At 35.5% G+C, this 23379-nt stretch overlaps 2 protein-coding genes across 2 annotated transcripts; one reads left to right on the top strand and one right to left on the bottom strand.

The window, feature by feature from the left end:
* Window positions 1-1011: 1011 nt before the first annotated feature.
* LOC114734613 (protein TONNEAU 1b) lies at window positions 1012-5474 on the top strand. The gene is made up of 8 exons (XM_028922237.1): window positions 1012-1271; window positions 1792-1924; window positions 3042-3130; window positions 3216-3335; window positions 4492-4622; window positions 4731-4753; window positions 4838-4994; window positions 5144-5474. The coding sequence occupies exons 1-8, from the start codon at window positions 1185-1187 to the stop codon at window positions 5193-5195; spliced, it is 792 nt and encodes a 263-aa protein (XP_028778070.1). The 5' UTR covers window positions 1012-1184; the 3' UTR covers window positions 5196-5474.
* Window positions 5475-20380: 14906 nt separating this feature from the next.
* On the bottom strand, window positions 20381-23379 carry LOC114734618 (probable receptor-like protein kinase At2g39360). Its single transcript, XM_028922241.1, has one exon. It carries the CDS (start codon window positions 23066-23068, stop codon window positions 20627-20629), a length of 2442 nt encoding a protein of 813 aa, XP_028778074.1. The 5' UTR covers window positions 23069-23379; the 3' UTR covers window positions 20381-20626.

The following is a 23379-nucleotide window of genomic DNA, read 5'->3' as shown; positions in this document are numbered from 1 at the left end:
ATGGGCTTGAAATCATTGCATTCGGTGACATGATAATCTAGAAGAACTGTAGAGTTTTTTTAATTGAGCTTGTCTTTAAATTATGAAGTAATTTTAAAAGATTTCCCCCCTTTTTTTATTTGTTTTTAAAACAATGTTGTTAAGTTTATTTTATTTTGAAATATAAAATATCAATAGTCAAACGTGACGAGTTGCCAATTCTTATAATTAAGACCTGCCAATTCTTATAATAAGGAAGCTAAGCATCGCGGACAATAGATTTTAGAAGTGTTGGCAACGGCAACTCCTAAACTTCTGATCCAACAAAGGTTAAACACTTGCACATTTAATTATACGTGAAGTTTACTATTTTTCGTTTAATCTAGAAATATAATTTCTGATCTTTTAAATTTATTTTGATTTTGATTTTTTAATTTTAAGCTATATATTTTGATTCATTAAGTTTTTTTTTTCCATCTAAAATATTAATTTTTATAATTTAATAAAAACTTAGATCATTTTAATTTTTCAGGACCAAAACTTATAATTTGAAGTTAAACGAATTAAAAGCAAAATTCATGAAAATTTAAGAGACCAAAAATTGTATGATATTTTAATTTATAATTATAATTGAAAAAAGTTAGATTAAAAAGATCATTTGGAGAAAAATAAATTATATAATATTCATTACACTCATATTTGTAAATTTTTTTATTAAAATAGATGTGTTTGGTAATTTTTAAAAGTGTTTTTAAAAAATACTTTTTTCACAAAACAAAACAAATTTTTTTACATATTTATTTTGTAAATCTTAAAAATATTTTTAAAATTATAGTTTAATTTCTATTCAAACACTTCCTAAAAATATAATAGTCATTTCATACGTGATTTGCCATCTCACCATTTCATTTTTTTCCAGGCGAAACAAGCATTTCGAAATTCAATTTTTTTCCGGTCTGTTGCATATACTTCCATTTCATTATCTTTTGAATCCCTCCTTTAACTTTCTTATTTTTCTTTCCAATCTCATTCCCCCTCGGTTCACGTTGCCATCGCCTTTGGCCCTTTGCCCACTTTCCCTCCGACTCCGCTGTGTGTCTCTGGCGCTGACGCGCCTTTACATCCACTGGAGTGGAAGCCAAGTATCTTTCCACCACACCCTGTGAAAGAGCCAACCGCAGAAGGAAGCTCAGCTTTTGGAAGCCATGGACGACTACACGAGGGAGATGATGGACCTCAAGACTCTTGTGACCCGCACTCTCGAGAAGAAAGGCGTCCTAGCCAGGATCCGAGTATGTTTGCTGTTTTCGCTGTTCTTTTTTTTGACTGAATCGTGATTATTTTGCTTATATTTTGAATTATTTTTGTCGGCAATTGAGTATTTAGGGTAGATTTGTTCCGAGTTCCTTAACAAATTGTGCTGGTGCTTATTTGATGGTAGCTAAGATATATCTAGGGTTTTCTTTTCCCCTTCCGAATTATGCGGAGGATTGTAATGTGGGTCTGCAACGGGTCTTGCAAAATGAAAGCTTGTAAGAAATTTAGCCGGGAATGGATATTGATTGAGCCTGTGGAATGAAATGTTAAAACTGTAATCGATCTGAGGTGCTATGCTGTTCTTTCAAACGATACTGTGGAACTAATTGTGGGCTTTTCACTTTTCATTTTCTGGGTCTTTGTATTTTCATTTTTGTTCCTTTATTCATTTTTCCCCCCAATTCATAATGAATGTTCTTTTGTCCCCAAATAATATTTTATGCTATTCTCTTTATTTGATTATTTCTCTTAGTCGGTTGATTTGGTTTTTTTAAGGCTGAACTGAGGGCCAGTGTCTTTGAGGCTATTGAAGAGGAGGATCAGGTAATAGAGAAAGAGGAAGGTTTACCGCCTGCATTGCTTGGTAGCTGCAATGATCGAGCAAAACAACTTCACGCCTCTCCTTCGGGTTTGTAGTTTCTCTTTTCAAGATCCTATAACATTTACTGCAAACGGTTAAGCTTTTTACCTGTATTTCTAGGAGGGTATCTTGATAATTATGTGTTATAAATGGCATGACTAGGTACTTAAATGATCCTCCTGGTAAACTCCAAGCAAACCAAGATATCTAAAGACTAAACCAATTCTCCATCAAATGCAATATGTTAAAATTGATCATCTTTAAGCAACGCCTCAATTTCCCCATCGTCTTCAAATGTTTCTATTTTGCTTCATCAGCCGTGTCGAGCACGGGAGTGGAAGTTGCCATTCCTCTATTCTCATCCCCTTGATATGGTTCAAGGATATTAATATATTAAATATTAGTTGTCCAAGTGTGGGTCAGGTGAATCTCTAGCTGTAGCCTTCGCAGAATCACTTAAATTAGAGTTACTGTGGCCTTGTATATATATTGAGCTAAAGCTAGACGAAACTATCTCCTATAGTGTGGCTTTGGTGGAGCATGTGAAAATTGTAAGACTACATGCGTGATGTAGAGCCAAGAGCTTCAGGACTGAGCTACTGGTAGTTGGCTATTTGTAACAGTGAATTCCTTGATATTATTGCTGCCTGTGTCACTTTCCTACTTCAACTTGGGCTGCTCAATTGAAGGAAACCGCACACAGTTTAGAAACCAAGTCATGCCTGATTTATTTGGGTTTGCCCAATTTATGGTCTTCTAAGTACGGGTCTGCATCACTGCATGGGGAATTATCAATGGTCTTGAAGAAACAGGGCATGATATCCTTGCTTTTAACATAATAGATAGACATTTTCTGTGCGCAATTTCCTTTTGGACTTTATTGTTCTTGTGTCATGAATGTGGAATCATCTCATGGACCATGTCATCTTGTTTTCTTTTTCTTTTCTTTTTTTTTTTTTCCCGGGGGGGGGGGGGTTGGGGGGAGCTTCCTTTTTACCTTGACCTTGTCACTTTGTGTCTGCAATCTGATTTCTGTATCCTTTATGTACAAGTTTTCAGGTCGTCAACATCATATGCATCTGTTAATCTTCTTCATAACTGAAGAATATGTATCTCATCCCAACTTCCGTGCCCTTGCATTAAAATTTACCTTTTTCCAATGCAGGTAGACTCATTACTGCCCTGGTGTGCGAATATTTAGACTGGGCTCAACTAAACCATACACTAAAGGTTTATCTTCCAGAATGTAATTTGGTAAGCAAGTGACTGTGCGCAATAACGTTGTTTTGTTTTAGCTCCCTCTGTGACTCCAATTTGGTTGACTTTATATGTCTTGCAGCAAAAAGATTCTTGGAAGGCTGAGTTAAAAGAATTTAGCAGCAAGAATGGATATGATCTTAACAGAAATGGAGATAGCCCTCTGCTTTTGGATGTTCTTGAAGGATTCTTGAAGTTTGAGGTTTTTGCATTAATTTTATATGGCCTTTATCATTATAACTTCCATCTTGACTGAACATTCATGATAGTAGTTATTCGTACTTAATTTGTTCTTTAGAAGGGAGTCAAAGATTGTACATGCATTATTTTAAATGGTTGTCTCTTCATGTTTGTTAAAATCACGAGTAAAGATGGTTCATAAATTCAATCAAGCTTATGGTAGAATAATGTGTGAATTTGCTCAGAATTCTGGGTAAACTTAGGCTTGTTTGTTGTTGTAATTATGCTCTATATTTAGTGTTTCAAGTAATATAGTTTAACATTATGTCATTAAGTAGATTTTTCATGGGGGAAAAAAATAATTATGAGTGAGTGTATCCTAGGGCATGCTAGTCTCCAGGCTACATAGGACATTGCCTATGGATGATTAGGTTTGATGTTGTCTATTACTTTTTTTTCCCTAGATCAAATGTAGTTTAAGTATTATTTTATAACCAGTATATGTATTTCCTTTGCTATTTATAGAAGCATGCGAAGTAGTAACACTCGCGATTTTAGAATTGAGTTGACCTCCTTGAACAAGTTTACTTATTGCATATTTGACAGCCATGGGTGGTACTTGAGTAAAAGTCTATAATTAAAATGTTAGTTGCTGTGACATGACAGCAAGTATTCCCTAGCTTTCAGTGCCATCCTTTAGGTGTGTGAAGTGGTATTACGTCTTCACATTTGTTTATGCTTCTTTGGTATATTTTAAGCATCGCTACTTCCAAGTGGATGAGGACTAGTGTCTATGATGAGAATGAGATATTTACTCCTTGGACAATTATTTATGCTGGCTGTGTTGTAAAAGAAAATGTAAGGATGCAATTGTGGGCTTCTGAACAAGTATGTGGCCATGAAAGCAGGGAAATTGGTAGCTTATGCTAAGGTTGAAGGGATAGAGTTGTCGACAATTGGAAGAAAGGACAATGAGAAATATAATGTTTGGTGAAATTGTTAAGATAATTTCTTCTTTCTATCAATGACATGCTGGGGGCAACATTTTTGTCTCACGCAACACAAAATGTCATTGTTCTCAATTTTTGGTTCATCATCACTATTGGGAAGCATCTGTGTTAGCCGTTGCAAGTGTCTTTTGTCTTTAACTGATTGTCAAGTGATTTATGATTTTGCAGAATTTATCCCAAGCAAAGGCTGGTGGCAGGAGATTTACTACATCTGAAACTGAGCCCTTGCCAAACCTAGAATCCTGGAACATGCGAAGGCCTTCATCATCTGTTGCCGGTGGCTTACCTCCCCTTGGAAGGTGCATAATGATTTCTATTGCTCTGATCTCTCTCGTGGTGGTTTTTTTTACTTTGTACCTGATGTTTTTCACTCAGTTAATATGCTTCTCGGACTTACTTTTTTGCAGGGCCGTGCCTTCTCAGCCATCCGGTGAGTATTTGATTGATTGACCTTTAACCTTGCTTGGTCTGTATGCTTGAAGTTTCCTTTTAATTTACGCTCTATAGTATTCAGATAGAAGAGGAGGATCTTCCATGGCTGGTTACCGGAAGGATGAGTACAATTGGCGATATGACAATGATGACCTTCCAGAGGATGTGATTCGAGCTTCTAGTGCTCTGGAGAACCTTCAGTTGGACAGAAAAGCTAGAAATCTGACATCATCTTGGCGGTTTGTTCCAATGCAACTCCTTACTTATTCACCATTTTTTGTTTAGTTACTACTTAGCATCTGTTCTCATATTGTCATCACCTTGGCAGTTGAGTATGAAGGGATTTAGAACGCTGATCCTGTTTTTATGTTTGCTCTTTTGACTGCAGACATGCTGGTGATGTGAATAGTGAGGATGATGGCAGGTCTGATCACATGTAATGGTGATGTCACATGTATAATGCCACTGTATTTACGTTGTTTTCTGAATCACCGGCCTCTGTCAATATTTGGAAGAGGCTGGATTTAGATAGTGCGTGATGTGACATGAATTAGTAGTGTTTTCCACTGGCTTTCACTAATTATTTTTCCTTCTGTTGGCCTTATGTTTGTTAAATGAATTTGTTCAGCATCTGTTTGGGTGCCATGTTTGTCAAGGAATCCAGGGAAAAAGGTTTGACAAAAATGAGTGAGAAGTATTTCACAGTTCTTGCTTTGCATTCTGTTGTGTTGTTATCTTGGGCTTTTCGTTTTCCTTTAGGTCATTTTTTTCCCTCATTTCAGCTCGTACGAGCATGTGGCGCCATTTCTTCAGGTTATTTTGTGCATCATTCATCTTCATGACTTTGTTTAGTGGTTGACCCAAGAAATTATTTTTTTTCCCTTTAGCGCTTTTAATGTTGCTAAATACTCTATTCAGTTTTAAATGTAGGAACTAATTCAAGAATGAAGGATTTTAATTTCTTTGTCCTCCATACTTGCTTCTCTTCTCATCTATAATATACGATATAATTAAAAAGTTGCTTATTTCATATGTTTATTTCCCCCCCCCAAATTAACCTTGTTGATCTTTTCTCAATGATAATTAAGTAGGACATAAAAGGAGAAAATTAAAAAAAATGCTTATATTGTTTTGAGAATAACATGTTGTATTAATTAATTTAATTAATATTTTTAATTTACTCAAATTAGTTAACTAGATTTTATGTTAAGGATCAAAGGGGTATTATTTTCCAATTGGTTGTGCCCATTGGTAATAGTTTTTTAACGTAAATAACTAGATAGAAAAACATTTCAGGAAAATTAATACTTTTTCATGCATATAATTAACTTTTTTAATTTTTTAATTTATATAAATTAGTTATTTTCTTATTTCAAGATAATTCCTATGTGGTTTTTGGGATTACCTTAATAAAATAGATCGAAGTAACATTAATGTTTTATAGCACCTCAAAATGCAGATTGATTAGTGCTGTTATTTTTCTTGTGTTCATTCTTTTGATCTTTTCCATGCATGAAAGAAAATCATTTTGAAGATTTTGGACTGTTATGTACTATTTGTCTGTAACTAACGACCCAACTAAGGAATAAGGATGTTCAATTTGCTCAACCACTACTTGTGCCATCGGCAATCGCTCGCATGAGATTTGGAGTTGATATGATTGTGGTATTATATATTTTTTTTAAAAAAAAAGATGTTCAGTTTGTTGTTTAATATAATTTTTGTTTCTTAAATTTTGCCCTTATTTTAGTTTTGAATTTTTAAGTTTTAAATTATAGGTTTTGATCTTTTAGATTTCTTTTCATTGAAAATATCACTTCTTATAATTCAATAAAAATTTGAACCATTTTGTTTCCTAAAAGACTAAAACTTGTGATTTAAAATTTGAGGGATTAAAATCAAAATAAGAACAAACTTGAGAAATCAAAGATTATGTTAACTTTTTAATAAAAGCAAACATGAACCATTTTGGTTTATGAGTTGAACCAGATTTTATTGTCATGATGGTGATGATAATCATGGCTCAAAGCAGAAAACTAGAAATTGGAAGGTTCCTATTCCTACTGTTTTTTCTAGTAGATTATCTCTATATGATTTGCTTAAAGAAACAAGTTATGAAGATCTTCTTCCTAAACAAAGGACTGATCCGGTGATTCCTGTCACTTGACAATTCATCTAGTATATAGCAATGATAGATCCTTATAAGTAGGATTTTTCTTCCCTTGAAAGAAGAACCAACAGAGAAACAAAGGTTGCAGCAAAACCTTTCTCTATTCCAACAGAAATCTCTCCTACTGGTGAAACCAGACCAGTCTCAATAGCAGAAGAAGTTCTTAATTAGTAGACCCAGAATGCGGTCGGCCAGAACAGAACTCTCGCAAAGATTGATTCAAAGCTTGACCTGTTGACTCTCAGAACTGATACTCTGACAAGCAGGCTTGATCACGTCTCTGATCAAGTCAAACAGTTTTATATAATCTTGTCTTCTCAGGCTTATCAACTGGATGCATATCTGAAGAGATTTATCAAAAAAATGATATATTGGACTAGAGTTTACCAGAAAAGAGCAAGAATTATCACAAATCCAAAAGGATTTACAGAGAATTGAGCTAGATATTGCAAAAGATCATTCACAAACCATCTATGATCCTTATCCATCTTACCTCTCTAGTTTCCAACTTCCTACATATCCAACATCACCTTCCTCTTACCCCAGAAAATCTGATTACAGTAAGGTTTTCAAAATGTCTTATCCCATTTTAAGACAACTAAGAAAACCTCAACCAACTTTTCCACCTGTATAACCAAATCCTCTTCCTAAACCTCTAATACGACCACCTCATCTCTCTTCACCTGAAAGACCTTTTCAGCTGTCATCCTCATATACTAAACTTATTGAACCAACACCATCCTTTCAAGGAGTTATAATAAAAACTCCGCCATCATCTCCACCAAAACAAGATTCTCTTCCAGACAGGGAAAAAAAGAAAAGAAGTTGTTGATCCAAACAAAATCATAGCCACTTTTCAATCTTTGCATAAAGATCAATCATCATCTGATGGAAGCTTTGAAACTGAGTCTGATCCTTCTATTAAATACAGTTCTAATTCTAACTTTGAAACATATCATGCTGATATTTCTATAGTAGTAGTGGTCCAACCAGATCCTACAGTTGAAGATCTTTTTGATGAAGAACCATTTGTCCCTCATATATCTGACCTTAGAAGAATAGACTACAAACCTACTACAGGTCTATGGTTCACTTTTGATGACATTCCTCCAGAAAAATGGAGAAACAGACTCCATGAGTTCGGGGCATGGATTGATTTGCAACTTACCAGGCATGATACAAATCTTGAGGAAGTTCTTACAAAGTTTCTCTTGAGACTAACAGGAACATTAAAAGAATGGTTTCAAAGCCTCAGTGATTACTAAAAGATAGCAGCAGCCAGAGTTAATAATGTAGGAACTCTTCTGGGACTCATTCACAAGGAATTCATTGGTGATTTCTAGATCATTGACAAAAGATATCGCCAAGAATACTTTGAGATGAAATGCTGTTCTTTAGATAAAAGAGACTTGCAAAAGTATTTTCAAAGAATATCTGAAAAATACTACATGCTCAGAGGAGCTAATGATATCAATCTCAAGCATACTTTTATTGCCTCTCTTCTGGATGAACTGCAACCAAAAATTCATAGAGCTATCAATGCACTTCATAGAAATATGTCTGACATTTCTATAGGAGAAATACACCAGTTGGCATTGGCAACTGTGGATAAGCTCTGTGAACAACAGAAGTTCTTCAAAGAAATGCTGAAAGGACAGTCAAAGCTAAAGCATGCTTGCAAAAAACCTCATCTGAAGATAAAATCCAAAGACAATAAAAATTACTCTTGTTCTACCAAGAAGAAATCTCATTATTGTCAATTCAGATATCCAAAGGGTTCTTATTCCAGAAGAAGAACTAGAAAGCCTTTCCTGAGGTACTTCAAAAGACGTAGGTCTTATTCAAAGAAATCTGATAGGTGCTATTTGTGCAAGGAAAAAGGACATTTTGCAAAAAAAAATTGTCCTAACAAGACAAAAAAGATGTGAAGATGCTGGAATACTTGTAGACTGTTCTAATGATCAATGAAGATGAAGATATTGAATATGTCATTGAAGAACAAGATGCTCAGGATGAAGAAACACAATATGTTCTTCCTTTCTCTAAAGATGAAGAAACTAACTCTGAATCTTTATCCCAAGAAGATGATGATCCTCAAGGGTATCTATATTCCCTTGAACAACTCGTGTATCCATCTTTCCATGGTTCTTTGGCTTCTCAGCTAGAACACAACAAAGTCACTCTCAAACCTAATGTCAAAATCCATATCCTTCCAGAAAGATATGAAAAACCAATTCCTGTTATTGCTTTCATAGATATTGGAGCTTGCAGAACCATCATGAATTCTGATATCCTTCCTTCTGAGTCATGGATCCCTTGTGATCAATTCTTCCTTACTGTTGATTCAAAAACATTCAAGATTGAATATATTATTTGAAGGAAGATTGGTATTCAGTCCTTCCCAAGATGTATTCTATAGATGAAAGTTCTTAGTAATGATCTCCCTAGGAAAGATATCCTTATTGGATTTGATACCTATTATCATACTATGAATCTTCAAGTACTACCTAAAGGAATTAGATATAAAAATTTCTTTAGTGCATATACTAAAATTTCTAATTTTTTTGAAATCCAACAAGTACCACTAGGATATGAAAGCATTAGAGATCATCTCCTCAAGTTTTGTGCTGATATTCATCAACAATTCCCTCATCCATTTCCATTATGGAAAAATCAAGAGTTTTTCATAAAACTCCCCTTCAAGAAAAATGAAGATATCAATCTCACAAAAGCCTCTCATCCAGGGATGAATCTAGAAGATCTCAAGCTCACCAAACAAGACTTTATTGAACCAACAAAATTTGATTGGGCTTGCCAAGCATTCTACATTGAAAAGAGATTAAAAATCAAAAGAAAAAAGAAAAGGTTAGTCATTGACTATAAACCTCTCAATATTTTTCTCCAAGATGACAAATTCTTTTTACTAAAGCCTAGTTCACTTATAGTCCATCTTAGAGATACAAAAATCTTTTCCAAGTTTGATCTTAAAGCGGGATTTTGGCAATTGGGTATCCACCCAGAAGATCGACCCAAAACTGCTTTTTGTATTCCATATGCCCAATACCAATAGACTGTTATGCCATTTGGGCTCAAAGTTGCCCTATCATTATTCCAAAAGGCCATGACCAGAATCTTTGAACCTATGCTTGATAACCTCCTCATTTATATTGATGACTTTTTACTCTTCTTAAATGATAAGAATTCTCATAAACTTTTATTGTCCCAATTTGGGGAAATAATTAAAAAATATGGGATTATGTTGTCGGCAAAGAGAGGAGAAATAGGTGTCAAAAGTATAGAATTTCTTGGAATGAATTTTGAAAAAGGTCAGCATTATCCTGGACCACATATTGCAAAGGAATTGCTCAAGTTCTCAGACGATAATCTTACAGTAAAGCAAATTCAACAGTTTCTGGGGATTATTAATTATCTTAGAGATTTTATCCCTCATGTATCTAATCACACCAGCCAGCTGTCCACACTTCGCAAAAAGAGAATCTTCCAGCGTGGGGTATAGAGCAAACTTCAACTATCAAAACTCTCAAAAGAATTGTATAGCAACCACCTCCTTTAAAGATCCCTGACAAAGGATTGCGAATCTTTCAAACTGATGCTAGTGATGACTTTTGAGAAGATGTCTTAATTGAAGAAATAAATGGAAAGAAATTCTACTATGGACATGCAAGAAAACAATTCAAGGAGTCAGAAAAGCATTATCATAGTACCTATAAGGAGGTCTTTGCAGTCAAAAAAGGAATCGAGAAGTTCAGTTTTACCTCAGTTCTTATCAATTTAGAGTAGAAATGGATAATACGTCTTTTCTCAGAATGCTTAATCCCAAAGGAATGATTTTGCTAGACAGCCTGTTACTCTGATGGAAAGACTAGTTCTCTCTCTATAAATTCATTGTCCATCACCTCAAAGGTTACCAAAACATCATCGCAGATTTCCTCTCAAGACCACAGAAAGCTTCTCAACCTCCAAAACTCTTGTCACTTTCCAAACACCAACCCCCTTTCATCGTAACCATCTCTGAACCAGAAATGCCTCACAGAATGAAATCCACTATTTTCCCTCCTGGATCCTGTCCTGAATCTCCAGCAGATGTCCAAAACCTTGCCGGAAGCACTATGTTCTACTGGCTCCACCGTCTTCTCATGAATACTGGAATTTACCCATATCCTTAGCACTTTGATGCTGATGCTCCATGCCTTACTATTCCCATCATTAAAGGACTCATACCAGAGGAGCTCTTATGGTACATTTGGTCTGTCTCAACCAATTACACTTGTGCCATAGTCTTCTCAGCCATAGTCATACATGATCATTTGAATGACTCCAGAAATGAAAATTCTCCTCTTGCCACACTCTTTGAGATGATTGCTGCTATTCCCTACTAGAGAGGAAAACTTTGAAAAATTCTCAAGAATCATAATATCTAGGGCTTACCATCTCCCAAACAAAAGAAATTTTTCTATTTGTATACTTTTTTCAGAAACTATGGTATAAGTGCTACCTAAAAGCTTTACACAGACAACCATCTGATTCTCTAGGTTACCACTCCCTCATGGCCAAGAAATGAAAGATTATTAATGGAGAAAATTGGGAAGACATTAACTGTACTTAATCAGCTAGACACGAGAGAAGACACTTCATGTCTTTCTCTTGGACCTTTCCCTCCAAGTTCACCGCCAACCAGCAGCACAACACTTAAAGAATTCCAGAGAGATTTCATCATGAGTGCTGTCAGACCTCCACCAAATAGATCACAAGTCCCTCTACCAGCAAAAGCGACCCAAGAGACTTATCAAGGAGACTCACAGATTCAACTCACTCAACTTGAAGGACTCCATCTCCCACAGCCAAGTTTTCAGTCACAACTCCTATTCCTTGCAAGAGAATCCTTAGGATCCTAACCAAGATGAACTTGACCTAGAACTTGAAGAATCCTACTGTACAAGGAGACACTACGACTCAGATGACCCTGACCTAGAAGGTATCATGAACCTGTCTCCCAGCCATGAACCTATTAACAAAGACTAAGGAGCACCATCATCAAAAAATCTCTTTTTGTGTCACTCTAAAGATGAAAAGGACACGTCATAAGCCTATTTTATGTTGCCATCCGCTTTTACTTTATTAAAGTAGTTCGTCCTATAGTCTATTTCGTTTTCTTGTAATAAGTAAAGTAGTTGTTATTATTAGAGTAGTTGGTAGTTGTGTCATTAATAGGGTGGTTGTGTTTATTAAATGTCAAGTCATTATGACACCTACCCGTCATAATGATATCTATTATTAGAACTTTGTCATGTAATAGCACCAAGCCTCTATATAAACCCCACTCTGCTTCCAGTTACGGGTAGGAGTTGTATCAACTTCTTTGTATAATACTAATGTGCTTTTCTCATGAGTTCTCTAAATTTCTCTCTTTTGAAAGCCTTACTTATAATGTCTTTCTTCTGTCACCAGAGATTCTAAGTATGCTCTGCACTTGCCTTTTGATAACCTCTCAAAATTCCTACTGAATTAAGCTGATTTAACGCTCTTTTATGGGGTTATAAGTCAATTTTGCAAGAAACAAAGCCTGAGGAGAGTATAGAATGGAGAAAAGCTGAAAAGAAGTATCCGCTGCGGCCTCTGGGAGAAAACGCCGCAGCGAATCAAACAGAAAGGGAGGAGTGTGCCTCTGTGAAATCCGCCGCGGCGCCCTGCTGAATCTGCCGCGGCGCCCAAGCTATCTCAGAGAAAACTTGTTCGGTAAAATCCGCCGCAGCCGATTGTCACGTGAGCTGCGGCACCTGAGCCTCAAAGTCATTCTATAATAGGCGCCGCAGCGCCTGGCCCTTCGCAGCTGTGCGTTTTATGTTGTAACTTAAAAAATTAGGGCATATAGAGGTGGAGACTCAGTTTTTCTGGGAGAGTTCGACTTTTGGAGCAATTTTAGAGGCTGGCTCTGCTAGGGTTTGGAGTTTTGGAGGCTTGGAACTTTTGGGCTTGAAGCTAGAAAAGATTCAAAGCTTGATACTTGAATTTTCTGGTTTTCCTTCTTCTTCCCTTCTTGTTTCTGCTATGACTACTAGATACTCTTATAGTTGTAGTTCTTTACTTGATATGTATAGCTAAATCCATTTTTCTAGGGTTATTTTGATATATTGTATGGATTGAGATTGGGTTTTACTCTCTCTTTAGTGTTAATGATAATATTCAGTTGTTTTTACTTTGAGCTTAATGCTTCCTTTTGTCTGGCCATCATTTGGATTGATTGATTGATTAGTTTAACTTGAGAAAGTTAAACTAATTCGTGAACTTTGGCAAAAACATGCTAGTCCAGAAATTTAATTGATTAAATAGATGGTTTGTCGATGGATCAGAGATGTATCTGTTGACCTAACATAGACTAAATGGGTTTTGGTTTTTAAAGTGCAACCTTTTCAAACAAATGCAAGAGATTGCTGCGTTTTAATTGTGTTTGCAACATTTGGTTTTGACTTGAGAAAGCTTAATCAATTCTGTAAACCCAGGCTAACTGAACTTATTGTAAAGCACTATTTGAGAAGTAATTAATCCAGTTTCATGAAGTACTTTAGTGAAGAATAACCCTAGTTTCTTAATTGTTTCAAGGTTGATTTGATTTTATATTGTTTTAAACCATTGTTTTCTTAACTTTCATTTCACAAACTCTTTTACAACAATTGTTTCACTTAACCTAATCAAATACACAATTATAATTTTTCAACTCATCTAGCCTTAGTCTCTGAGGGAACGATACTTTTTATATTACTTGCGACCCGTCCACTTGCGGTCAAGTTATTTGGTGAACAAGTTATTTGGTTTTAGATCCCTCTCGGTACAAACCGCCGCGGCGTTTGAACATATCCGCTGCGGCACGTTTACTTAAGCCAAGATTCTGCAGTTTGGTAAAAGGCGCCGCAGCGCCTTGCTGAATCCGCCGCAGTGCCTTCTCGCATTATCTGATCTTTTTCTTTTTGTTCCCCGTTTTAACCTTACTCATTTCTCTCAATACCCACTTTGCCCCAGTGTATTTGACCGGTTTTGAGGATAAATTCATTGTTTTAATTTTAAAATCCTAACCCTTTGGTCTTTTCACTCCCCATCCCAATTTTAAACCCCCCGGTCCGGTTTCCCCATTCCCCATCAGATAATTTCTCCCCCCATTCAGTTTCCCCTCCATTCAGATAATCTCCCCCCCTTCAAAATCGCCAGTCATCCTCATTCCCTTTCGAAATCGCCTGTCATCTCTTTCGGTCCATTCGAAACCGCCAATTGTTGTCTATCTCTCTGTCGCCGCCGGTCGCTTCTCCCTGGAATCGCCGCTCGATCTCTAACCGTAGGAGCCACTCTTCTCTGTCTTGTTTCAGTGCGTTCCGTCCCCTGTCTTGCGAGGTAACAATCCAATGGCCCCCAGGAAGAAAGCCCGTGCCACCTCCCCTGATCCTCCAATTAAAGAGCTCATTGAAAAAAGAGGTTTGCATCAAGAAAGAGAATTTCCGTGCACAAATAAATTCGGGTTCTATAAAAAAGCAAGGAAGCTCAACCTCCTAAATCTGATTGGTCCCAAAGGTGAAGGAAATGAGAAGCTGGTCAGAAAATTCTATGTTAGGGTGGCAACAAACTTGAGTAATGAGATGTTTATACGGTACCAGCGTTTCCTCATTACTCCGGTGCGCATCAGAGATCACTATGAGCTTCCCGAGGTGGACAAGTGCCAATATCAGTATTATCTCAACAATCAGAAGGAGATTCCCCTCGATGCCATCTCAGCAACACTCACTGGTTCTGATGCGATGTGGGTGCGGCCTAAGAGGGGTCAGGCATATATTATGAGAAAAGACATGATACCGGAGGCCAGAATCTGGTTGCATATTGTCACAAGAAACATTATGCCAACCACACATCTCAGTGAAGTCCCAAGGAATCTGACACTCCTGATATATCTGCTTATGATCAAGGCAACAGTAGATGTAGGAAAATTGATTTTTGATGCCATCTAGGATGCCTGCAGAGCCCACAATACAAATCTCGTCATGCCTCACCTCATATCGGATCTGCTATCTAAAGTGGGGGTAGAGTGGAAAGACAAAGACCAAAAGTTCAAACCTGTTTCACCATTCAACTACTCTAATCTAGTTCCTGAACGAGAACAACAACGGATCACTGAAGCCATGTTTGCTGAACAATTCCCCGAGGAATATAGGAGGCAACAGGAAGCTCGAGCCAGTGCCAATGTTGACCCTACCACTCAAAGCTTGGATCTCCTCCATGAGAAATTGGACAGAGAGATACGTCACAGGAGACGTAGACAAAGGCGCATGGAGGAGCTATTAGTCTAGATTGCAAGGAAATTGGACATTGACGCGCCGGATGTGGAAGATACAAGCACTGAGGCAGAGTCACCGGAAGATGAACATGAAGCTGGAACTTCTAGGGCTGGTATTGGCTCGGGCGATGATATGGCTGTCGATCCATATGCAGAGGGTGATGAGGATCAGGGGGATCAACATTCTGAGGAGGAGGATGACTAGCTGGGGCCATTTTTGCTGCTGTTGTTGCTTGCTTTGCTGCTTTTGTCATTTTGTGTGTTTATCAATTTTCTTGCATTTTGGTCTATTTTGTGTGTTATTTGCTTCTATGATTCTGGCAAGGCTACTGATGGCCTGTTGAACTGATTCTGACTGTTGACCAATCTCTATTATTACTGATTTTCACCGCGTTAACTGTTGCGAAATGATTGAAAATGTGAATGGTTAACAAATCTTTTGATTGATTAATTTATGCTATACGTTTGTGACTCATTTATTCCCCAATTATGTTTTTATGTCATTCATATTAGCAATATTTTGGTCCAAAAAATGCGTATTATTGATGCTTGGAAGTAATTTTTTATGTATCATTTGAATTGAATATTAAAATGATTAATCAACTCATTAACTTAAGCATTATTTTTTTAATTAACATTAACTCAACTTTGAAGTTCAAATTTTACAATAATACGTTATTATATTTTACAATAATAGAAAGTGATGCGAATGGTAGTATTAGTTAACTTGGAAAGGCTGTCTGTAGCTTAACTTCGTTGGTTGGTTTATATATTCTTGGCCAAAAAAATTGAATATAGACCTTATGAAAAAAAGAAAGTAGTCACTTTTTTTTAATATAAGAACTATTTAACTAATTTGGTTAGATTAAAGAAGTTAGGTAAGTTAGTTAACTATAAAAAATATGACATATTTTTTCTAAAACATTATAATCATCTTTCTTAATATCCTTCCTCCCCTTCTACTTAATTATAGTTTCAAGAATATCCATAAAGATAATTTAGAAAAAATAACAAATATTAAAAATAGACATTATATTTAGGATCAAAGTAGCTTAATAATTAAATCATATTAAGGATGGGAGGATTATTATTTAAGCAGGATCTAAACTGCTCCAAAGGGACTTCATGATAAAATCCATCAACCTTTTTTGGGTACAAAAATACAAAAACCTCGGCATACGTATTTTTGATTTTCCAATGGATTTACATCTTTCATTCATGGAAATTTTTTGATGTAGTGAGTAATAGAGCCGAAATGACTGGGGAGAGGAAAGGTTCCCTTTTTTTAGGGTACTCCGGGGAATAGATCCAGTGGAGACGGGGTGGAGCCTGTAGCTCAGAGGATTAGAGCACGTGGCTATGAACTACGGTATCCGGGGTGTTTTGGTTGAATGGATTGGGTTGGTTCGGTATAATTTTTGCCCAAAGCAAATCAAATCCAATCTATAAACAGCCTTATTTCTGATCTTATTGCTGCCCTTTCATTTAATTAAGTATTAAACAAATAAGGAAATCCAATTTTATGTTGAAAAAAAAAATCCAATTTTATATAGTGTCAGGTTCTGGGAAAAAAGGTGAAAAAAAGGGGAAATAACAAAAAATAACCATAAAAATTACAAATTCTCAAATTAAATACTCTTACAAAAATATATTGTTATTTGCAAATAATTGTTGCCAAAACTTATTAAAAAATGTGATAACAAATCTGATTTGGGATTTAAAAATTTCTTAAATCTTTATTTATTATTCTCCAAAAAAACAAAATCAGAAGCAAGGTAAAAGGGTACACCTTCAATTATTTATTAGTAAGCGAAATAAAAGCAAACACGTCAAATCAGCATCATTATTAGCACCTGTGCTATAAAACATTCGGGAGTGGTATGTTTATCTCCGTAACTCGTAATATTAGATATTACTCCCATAAAAATATATATTAAATTATTACTTCTTAACTTAAGTTACTTAGGATTAAATTTAATCTTAAATATAATATTTTAAGTTAATTTATTTACTAAATTTATAATTTTTTTAAAAAATATTCTTATTGATTGTTAGATATTTTCATAAAGAGATAATCCTATACATATGATTAAAGATAACAGTTTAAAAAATTCAACATATATTTCTAACTTTTATATTAATAATATGAGGTGGTATATACTACTCTAATCCTTAATATAATTAACTCATAACACATTCTCACGTACTAAGAAATGTATTAAATTGATATAATTTGTCGATTTTACTTCTATTAAAATTTTCTTTCTATATTTACAAATTATTCACATATTTCTACCTTCTTTCTCACTTTTCAATGAGAATTAAATAAGAATTAGATTAAAAAATAAGCATTAAATACTTTCCAAGTCTTATTTATAAGCTTTAAATTTAGAGAGAGTTGTGGTCTATTTTATAAGTTTCAACTTGTGTTCGTGGATTTTGTTTTTCCAATTTTACTCTTAATTAGTTGTTCTTTTCATTTACCATACTCTTTTATCACATTTCCCTGTACAGTCTTTTTTATCCTTTTTCTTATTTATTAGAAGGGCATATTTGAAAACAATACTATATTTTTAACCTATAATATTTGTTATCCTTTAACTAATTATAACTAATTATTTGTTATCTATAAATTAGTTATTTGAAACCTATAATAAATATCAGAGAGATTATACTGCAAGTAACATAGACCAAAACTCTCTTTACAAATGATTTACGTTTAGGACCTGAATGGTAGTTCCATGGAAAATCGAAAATGAAGCTATGTTCTGTGGATTTTTGGCAACCTTTTTTTTTTTTGGCCGGCAGGATTTTTGGTAACTTAATCACATCATTAAACATAGACGACATAAATTATGGATGTAACACCACTATACTAATAATTTATTATTTATATCTTTAAAGCAATATCATAATCCGCATTGAATGTTAAGGATGTCACAGTCAAATGAAATTACTACCCAAATTGACTTCATCCCTGCGTGCCTTGCACGGAAAATAATATAATAGCTTATGATTATGTCATAATCATTAATTATTCGGTAAGAAATTTGAACCCCGGAATTTTGAATCAAATTACTACTATATCACAACTAAATAATCAAATGTGACCCAAATCTTTCCCTTTCTCTTGGGAGTACAAAAGACCAAGAAGCTTAAATAGAATCGAAGAAGAAACAAATTTCATTGATGGTGTAAATTGAATGTATGAACAAACAACATAGTTTAATTTTATTTTAAAAAAACATAGATATTTGTTTCTTATACATGAGAATGATACCATGAAATTCATATAATTGATTTTAGTAGGAAAATACTTATTAGCCAACCTAGAACGTTTAAACATGTAAAGATTGAAGTACAATTTTACTCTGAAAGTTTGTTTGAAGAAATAATTTCAATCAAATTATTTCATGGATTCGTTTCATTTAACTGTTTATGACTATATTGTTTGTGCTCGAAGTAGAAGTTTTGTATAAGTGTATCGGCATATTATTAAGTATTTTGATTTAAGTTCTTTGCTTTTCAAGAGGAGGAATAGAATAACCCAGTTGAAGCGTAATGATCATACGTATAGCATTCTGATTTTCTTCTTTTTTTAGTATTGATGAGTTTAATTAATAGCATTCTAATTTTTCTTCTCTTTTTAGTATTGATGAGTTTAATTAAGACTAAGGTATAATTTGAGGTGAGTAAATTAATATTACCTCTAGTCCTAATTATAAGAGCTAGTTGACTAATTTGAGAAGATTAAGAAAATAAGTTGAATTAGTTATTTGTCCTAAATAGGTGTTGTTTTTCCTAAAATATCCTTGCTAATCAAATATATTTGCTAGAACTATTATTGTTAGAAAGATACTTTAAAAAAATATATATAAATATAAGAGACAAAGTGGATGGGGTCTTATATTTAGGACCAAAATAAAAGTCAAACAAAGTCTTATATTAAAGACTGAAGGTAGTATAAATCATTTGATGAAAACACATAAAAGAACATTACCACAAACAGATTTTATGTTTTTATGATGATGATGATGATGATGATGATGATGATGATGATGATGATGATGATGATTATTATTATTATTATTATTATTATTATTATTGACTTACTTGCACGCAGAAAATTGCAGAGTGAAAACCGGAAATATCTCCAAGACCAAATGTCTCATTTGACTTGTACACTTTTTGATCTCTGATTTTCCTCAGAAGCTGATGATGCTACCAATGAGGATGTCATCCAGATCAACAAATTTGAGACTTCAATGGGAATGGAAGACAGAATGACAGCCATCAAATAATCAAATTGGCATAGTTAATGGGAAAAGAAGACAAAATGATAACTTTTGACCAAATCCTGGAAATTTGTTTTTGGCTCCGAGAAACCAACATTATCGTACCAACCACGTTTTTTTTTTTTTAACTTTTTTCATTTCTTTTCACATTCCGAATCTAAGTCAATAAAGAGTGAAATAATTGCATCCCCAAAAAAAAAAATTTTAATCTTTTGATTAAAGCATAATTATATTTGTATGTTAACAACTAGAAATGTAAGATGACATCACCTTAGTAGATGAGTGCCAAATATAGCATCAAGGTGGAAGTCATTTGCCCAAGTTCTAGATACAAAGTAACTACTACCTTCGGTCTTAATTATAAGACCTTATTTGTAATCTACAAACAAGATCTTATAATTAGGATCCGAGATAGTATATCATATAATTAGAAATTCATATATATAAACCACAAGGAAAACATTTTCCTTAAATGCGATGTCAAATTTACAACTTTGAACTTTTTCTCTCCTAATAGATGGTAATTAGTGGCAAAAAAAGGCATGAAGAATTGAGAATGGATGACTAATTAAATGGTAACTTTAATCATAAAGTTGGTTTGGTTGATGGTAATAGAAAACATGGTAACTTCGCATTTCAATATCTCCTTTCTATATTGAAAATTGGTCTCCTGCGGGAAACCAATATTAGCATTACCAAACAATTTACTAGCCAAAAAAGCCAAACAACTTTTCCAGTATTTTCTATTGGGTCTGCTCATCTCAAATTCAAATTAGTTAGTAGCAGTATCAGATACTAAATTTATTAAACAAAATAGAAATGTAAGACCACCATCATCTTTATAGAGGAGAACAAAATGTAATATAGAAAACCAACTATTAAACAAATTCTAGGTACAATGCTTATGCTGTGTCCTCGTATCACATGGCATATGCAACAATATGCACTGAATTTACTTCACTCCAGTGTAACATAAGAATCAAATCAAAACCCAACTACCTATTTTGCAGTACTACTTTTCTTGAGCCACTCACATTGGAAAAATCAAATGATCATATGTAACATGTTCTACCTCATATCCTCTCTTCTCACCATTTGAGCAAACACCTTGCTCATTGAAACATCAGAGATGGCACCCATGCTTCCCATGGTGTATTCTGTAGCTGATAAACCAGTGTTCGAGCGATCCATTTGATGAATCTGTGACGATTGGTGGCGACCAGCACCTTCTTGTCTTAGGGCATACTCCAAGTTCCACAACACATCTCCCATGGTAGGCCTGTTACTGCCATGTTCAGCTAGGCACTTTTCTGCAATCTCTACAAACTTTTTCAGCGAATCTGACTCTATCTGATCATTGAGACGAGGATCCACGATCTCTTTCAAGTTATTTCTCTCCAGACATTTCATCACCCATTCAATCAGATTCACCTTTTCCCTTGGGAGTGATGGGTCTATCACAGGTCTACCACAGAGGACTTCAAACATGACCACACCAAAGGAGTAAACATCTGATTTCTCTGTGAGTTGCTGTGTTGTTAAGTATTCTGGATCAAGATATCCAAAGCTTCCTTTCACTGCAGTGCTGACATGCGTCTTATCAATCTCAGGTCCTGTCTTTGAAAGACCAAAATCAGCAACCTTAGCCATGAAGTTCTCATCCAGAAGTATATTTGCTGATTTAACATCACGGTGAATAATTGCCTTGGTAGAGCCAGTGTGAAGATAGTGAAGCCCTTTGGCTGCTCCTATGCATGCTTCTAACCTTTGCCTCCAATTTAAGCTTGGTTTATCATCTGATCCATATAAATGGTTCTTTAATGTACCATTTTCCATGTATTCATATATGATGATTCTCTCATCTTGGTCGTGGCAGTAACCGATCAATGATACCAGATGCCGGTGGCGAAACTGAGATAGCATCTCAATTTCAGTTCTGAACTCTGCAAGACCTTGTTGCGATTGAGATGATCCCCTCTTCACAGCCACCTTTGTTTCATCTCTGAACGCTCCTTTGTAAACCTTCCCAAAACCTCCCACACCAATGACTAGATCTTCACTGAAATTATTAGTTGCGTCTTGGATGATTGCAAGTGGAAAACGATACCCAATTTTTGAGTTGGAAAAGATGTTAGAATGATCCATCCCACTCATACCAGGAAGGTCCTTCCCATTTTCATGACTAACATGGAGACGGTTCCTCCTTCTTCGGTATAGTAACACAACAGCCATAGCCGCAACTAAAAGAATCACAACCAAACCCGCCACACAACCTGCTATTATGATACCAAGTTTTTTCTTGGAACTGCTCTTAGGGTCCAAGACCAGGCTATCCTCTGAATTGCTCATTTTCATGATCTCAAGCCCATTGAGAAAGACTGGAGAAACATTATCACCTGGACTAGGTGTGCCAACAGAGACAGTTAAATTAGAGCTACCACTTACTCTTGTGATTGCATCCACATAATATGGGGCTCCTTGATGCGGCATTGCCGTGCCAACATTGATAGTAGAAACAAGCCCCGAGTTAACATAAACACTGAAGAGAGTGTCAGGTGGTAGATTCACAACGTCACAGAAGTGAAACCGAAGCAGATAATCAAAGCCAGGATCAACATTAAAAAGCCATGTCATATTTGCTTTGGATCTGGGATCTTGATCAACAACTTTCAATGAAGTCACAGTACCATATACCTCAGCTGGTGCAATAACATCTGACATGTTTGCTGCTTTGAAATTAACTGCTGTAACGTTGGATGTGAAATTGGCAAAATTCCTGTGAATAAGAAACGAACCATCTGGCACCCAATCACGGCCCAAGCTATCATTTAGAGGTGACACAGATTGATTTCCCATGTTCACTCTGGCAAGAGTTTCCAAAGCCTGCTTCCAGAGATTCTTATCATCATCACCTTGCGGGTGAACACTCTCAACATGCTCAGGAATAACCTTATCAGGAATTGAGATAACTTCTAAGGCATTTATGAATGCAAATGATTTAGAAGAAGGTGTGAAAGTGAGTACAAGCTGGCTCTCAGAGATGTTCAAAGAGTATTCCTTCCGTACAACACCACTATCCAACTGAAAATCTTTCAGCAGGGTGGTGCTTTCTTGAGCAGAAACAGAGAATTTTGCAGAGCTCATGTTGTGGCTTCCAAAACTAAAAGGGAAGAAGTACAAGCGAATCCAGTACCTACCATGTTTTTTGATTGGGAATGTGTATCGAGAAACACCTTCAAGGATTCTAGCAGTTCGGTACAGGTTTGAATCAAAAGATGATGGAAGAACAACGGCGGAGTCTGCCTTTGCCAAAATAATTCTTGAGGTTGAAAGAAGCCTAGAAGTAGAATTATCAGCCACAAATACACGTTCTCCCACTTTAGTGATGTTGGGAGATCCACAGTCTATGAAAAAGTCATCGCCAGAAATACCTCCCAATGAAACCCAGATCAACCAGAAAATGGATGAAACTCCAATAAAAGCCTTATGGTTGGAACTGGAAGAACCCATGTATGAATGCAGAGACAGGATAGGGAATCTACAAAGCAATGTTAGATGAGCCCCAAACAGATTGCCAAAAGCTGATGAGACGGGGCAAATACTAACGCAGAAGTGAAAAGACAGTACTTTGACAGAAAATTTCAAAAAGAAGAGACAGAAAACCTAGGAACAGAATCAATGAAAAGAATGAATAAGCCAAAATTGCTTCACCCCTCTCAAACCCAGAAGGCTCAGAACAAAAAAGTATTCACAGTCAAGTTTGGCTTCTCATATCCTGGAAAGAAACCAGAGAGAGATATAGAAGTATATGCCAAGAAACA

This window comes from Neltuma alba, unplaced genomic scaffold (genome assembly GCF_004799145.2).
Source record: "Neltuma alba isolate B1F8T4 unplaced genomic scaffold, ASM479914v2 tig00013120_pilon, whole genome shotgun sequence".
NCBI lineage: Eukaryota > Viridiplantae > Streptophyta > Magnoliopsida > Fabales > Fabaceae > Neltuma > Neltuma alba.
Note: the sequence above shows the minus strand (reverse complement) of the source record. Positions and strands in the feature narration are given on the sequence as shown.

Bases quoted from the DNA above. Each gene is read 5' to 3' on its own strand.
- LOC114734613 (XM_028922237.1), top strand. From the start codon at position 1,185: ATGGACGACTACACGAGGGAGATGATGGACCTCAAGACTCTTGTGACC. The intron at 3,336-4,491 runs GTTTTTGCATTA...ATGATTTTGCAG, and splicing joins AAGGATTCTTGAAGTTTGAG to AATTTATCCCAAGCAAAGGC. The intron at 4,623-4,730 runs GTGCATAATGAT...ACTTTTTTGCAG, and splicing joins GGCTTACCTCCCCTTGGAAG to GGCCGTGCCTTCTCAGCCAT.
- LOC114734618 (XM_028922241.1), bottom strand. From the start codon at position 23,068: ATGGGTTCTTCCAGTTCCAACCATAAGGCTTTTATTGGAGTTTCATCC.